The following is a 3,594-nucleotide window of genomic DNA, read 5'->3' on the forward strand; positions in this document are numbered from 1 at the left end:
GTAGTTGTAGATTATTGCTGCTGCAAGCAAGTACAGGAACTTGCTACTGCCAATGCATACAGCGATACAGTGCTGTGAGTATTTAAGACATGCTGCTGCTGCACAAATAGCTGATAAAATAAGCCGTAGCAAATCTATACAGTTGGAGCTGGGGAAGGTGGAGGGTTTCAGAGAAACTCTGAATGCGTGCTACAGGAATCTCTAGTGAATGCTAGCCAGCCATATAAATGCAAGACAGAAAGCTCATTGGCTGCATATGCAGCATGAACCAATCAGCTTGTGCTAAGTCATTTAACTCTCTGAATATCATCGGTTACATTAACAACCCGTCGCCTGCACCATCTATAGAGTTTCATGACTGAACAATATATTACATTTTCATTGTCTTAACATCATACTTTTTTATTTATTGATTAGCACTCAGTTTCCTTTGTTACTGCCCCTCAACATGTCCTTTGGGAAGAACTCCACTTTTGGCTTTTGTACCATTTACCTAGTGTCCATTTCTTTGGCCAGTGAGCAGCATGTTTTTCTATGAATCTGCAGATTTCTTGATGAACTGAATCTCCTCCTACATGAAGCGCAGTGATACGGCTTCGCTGCGGTGTGCAGTCGCTCGTGTGTTTTCAGGGATCCTGACCGAGTGAAGCTCTTGTAGAGTTTTTCTCGAGTGTGAATATTCATGTGAATCATCAGGTTGCATTTCCGTGTGAAACTCTTTCCGCACTGAAGACACGTGAAGGGTTTCTCTCCAGTGTGAATTCGTATGTGATTCTTAAGGACTTTTTTCTCAGTGAAACTCAGTCCACACTGAGGGCATGTGAACCGCTTCTCTCTGGTGTGAATTCGCACATGCATATTAAGGTTTCGTTTGCATGTGAAGCTCTTTCCGCAGTGATGACATGCGAAGGGTTTTTCTCCAGTGTGAATCCTCAAATGAGTGTTCAGGTTTGATTTCTGCGAGAATCTCTTTCCGCACTGAGGACACGTGAATGGCTTCTCTCCGGTGTGGATTCTCATGTGCGTATTTAGCCTTTCGTGGTGTGTGAAACTCTTTCCACATTCAGGGCAGGTGATGAAATGCTTATCACTCTGTGAGCAACTAAAAGGTTTTTCTTCAGAATTGAAATCAGAGGAATTCTGATAGTCGTGGTGCTTCTCGTCAAAGTCATTCAGTTTTTCATTTTCTTCTTTCACCTTCATCAAATCTAAAGAGAAAATAAAATAAAGAGTCAAAATATTCAGTTGTCACTCTGAAACACATTCAGTTTAGTCTTTTTAAAAGCAAGTTAAATTTTAATAGGATCATACATTCATCAAGAAGCTATTTGTTGATTGTTAAGAACCATTTTTTACTGCTTTTCACTGAGACCATCCCACATAGCACACAAACATCTAAAGAGTGCTTCGTCTGGAAATGATCTGCTGTGTAGAAAGATCTGGGGCCGTATTCACAAAACATTTGATCTTAGAACGAAGAGTTTTCCTGAATAGCAGCAAAAGTTCTTATGTAAGAACTTCCTTGTAAAACCTGTTCACAAAGCTGCTGAGTAGGGCTGTGCAATTAATCGAAATATGGTTTCGATTTCGATCTCCAATGATTATGAAAATACAATAATTGAGATAAAACAATTATTGTGCCCCATTCCGCCCCCTTTTCCAGCAGTGTGCTTTCGCTCCTCCATAAAAGCACAATTTTAAATGCACATCAGTAAAATTGTATAACGTGACTTCTGCAAAATGTGACATGCTTGATTTATTCATGTTTTTAAAAGCGCGAAAGAGATCTTGCGCTGTTCCTCAGGAGGATTTCTGTGCATGCGCTCAGAGACGGAACAGAGCACGGAGAAGTAAAGTGAACGTTTAGCTCAAGGTGCGTGCCTAAACGGTCAAATACACGCAAAAATGTGTTTAGTACCCTATAATACCCTCGTATTCTGCTGTGGTATTGATAATTGTGAAATTTCGCTTATCTATAAAATGTAGATGTCATAAACTTATTTACAGAAAAAATATATTTGATATATCACTATCGTTAAATAAATCACTCACAAAGTTTTGGTCATATGGCCCACTCATAATCAGTTTAAATAATCATGATTACAATAACTGTGATTATGATATTTGCCATAATCGAGCAGCCCTACTGCTGAGAGCAACTTTTACGGGGAGAAATATTAAGCTAAGAGAAAAGGCAGGGTTGAGCTCGTGGCTATGATGTCATGAAGCTTACTAACGTCTCGGATATGTATGTAACCCTCGTTGCCTGAAGGAGGGAACGGAGACGTCACGTACCGACGAATTGGGATCTCAATTAGAGAGACCAATCCACTTCGAGTGTAAACTAAACGAGCCAATGCACATTGGCATACGATGATTGCATCCAGCTGTCGTTGATCGCAGCGCGAGTATAACTAGGCAGCAGGTTCAACAAATACTCAGGTTTTCGCTGAGGAGCTGAGCCGGTGACCCGGCCGCTGCGCCCCCTTTTCGGTGTAGGCCAGGGCTCGCAACAAGAAGGCCAGTCACTGTTGTCGTAGCACTACCTACTCAGTGAGATTGGATAACACTGGGAAAACGTACCCGTACCACTAGGAACAGGAACGTTACAGAAGCCCCATCCTTCCCGAAGGAGGTTTCGGAAGCACTTACACATATGAACAATTGTTTAGGTGCATATGGAAGATTAGAGGTGATTATAACCCTCTTGGAAATGGCAGAAGTCTGCCGGGGAAACACAGGCTCTGAGGCTATACCGTGGACTCTACACATAAGGGATCCACTTAGGTCTCTACATATGGAACCCAGCCCTCTACCAGTTCTCACGGATTTATTGAGTGAGGGCCTGGCGCCGGATGTTCCAACACGTCTGGCTGCTGAGGGGATGGAGGAGCTCGACAGGGTTTACAGTACGGACACTCTGGAGCAGTTTTAGCAAACCGACACTAAACCGGGGCCTCTCAGTGCCTCTACCTGTTTGATGTGAGAATACAGGAGGATAACAGCTTCACACGAAGGCTATAGAATCTAGCGAACGTGTTGGGGGTCGCCCAGCCCGCAGCTCTACAAATATCGGTCAGCGAGGCGCCATGAGGCAGTGCCCAGGAGGATGCAACACTTCTAATAGAGTGAGCTCGCAACCTGAACGGGCAGGGCACACCCTGTGCCTGACAAGCCAGGGTGATGGCATCCACTATCAAGTGGGCCATCCTCTGCTTAGAGATGGCATTCCTCTTCTGCCGGCCTCTGTAACAGACAAAGAGCTGATCTGAGGTCCTGAAGCTTTGTGTCTGGTCTACGTACCATCTCAAGGCTCGGACTGGACAAAGCAAAACTAGGGCTAAGTCTGCCTCTTCTGGGGGCAGCGCTTGCAGGTTCACTACCTGATCCCTGAAGGGGGTAGTAGGAACCTTGGGCACATAGCCGGGCCGAGGCCTCAGGATTACCTGGGAGTCAGCCGACCCAAACTTTAGGCACGATTCGTCGTGGAGCTTTTTATTGAAAGAAACTTTAGCACGACTGACTGCAATGGCTCAAATGGGCCCTGCTGTAGTGCTTTGAGCACTAGAGTCAGGTCCCAAGAGGGTATAGAGG

General features: G+C 44.5%; 1 protein-coding gene across 1 annotated transcript in view; it reads right to left on the reverse strand.

Moving 5' to 3' along the window:
• Positions 1–249: 249 nt before the first annotated feature.
• LOC107565505 (oocyte zinc finger protein XlCOF6-like) overlaps positions 250–3,594 on the reverse strand; it is a 19,673-nt gene continuing 16,328 nt past the window's right edge. The window contains exon 5 of the mRNA XM_016250745.1: positions 250–1,208. Within this exon, the coding sequence (XP_016106231.1) occupies positions 490–1,208 (719 nt within the window). The 3' untranslated portion in view covers positions 250–489. The remainder of the gene's footprint in view (positions 1,209–3,594) is intronic.

This window comes from Sinocyclocheilus grahami, unplaced genomic scaffold, assembly GCF_001515645.1.
Source record: "Sinocyclocheilus grahami isolate Dianchi unplaced genomic scaffold, SAMN03320097.WGS_v1.1 scaffold1006.1, whole genome shotgun sequence".
NCBI classification, from domain to species: domain Eukaryota; kingdom Metazoa; phylum Chordata; class Actinopteri; order Cypriniformes; family Cyprinidae; genus Sinocyclocheilus; species Sinocyclocheilus grahami.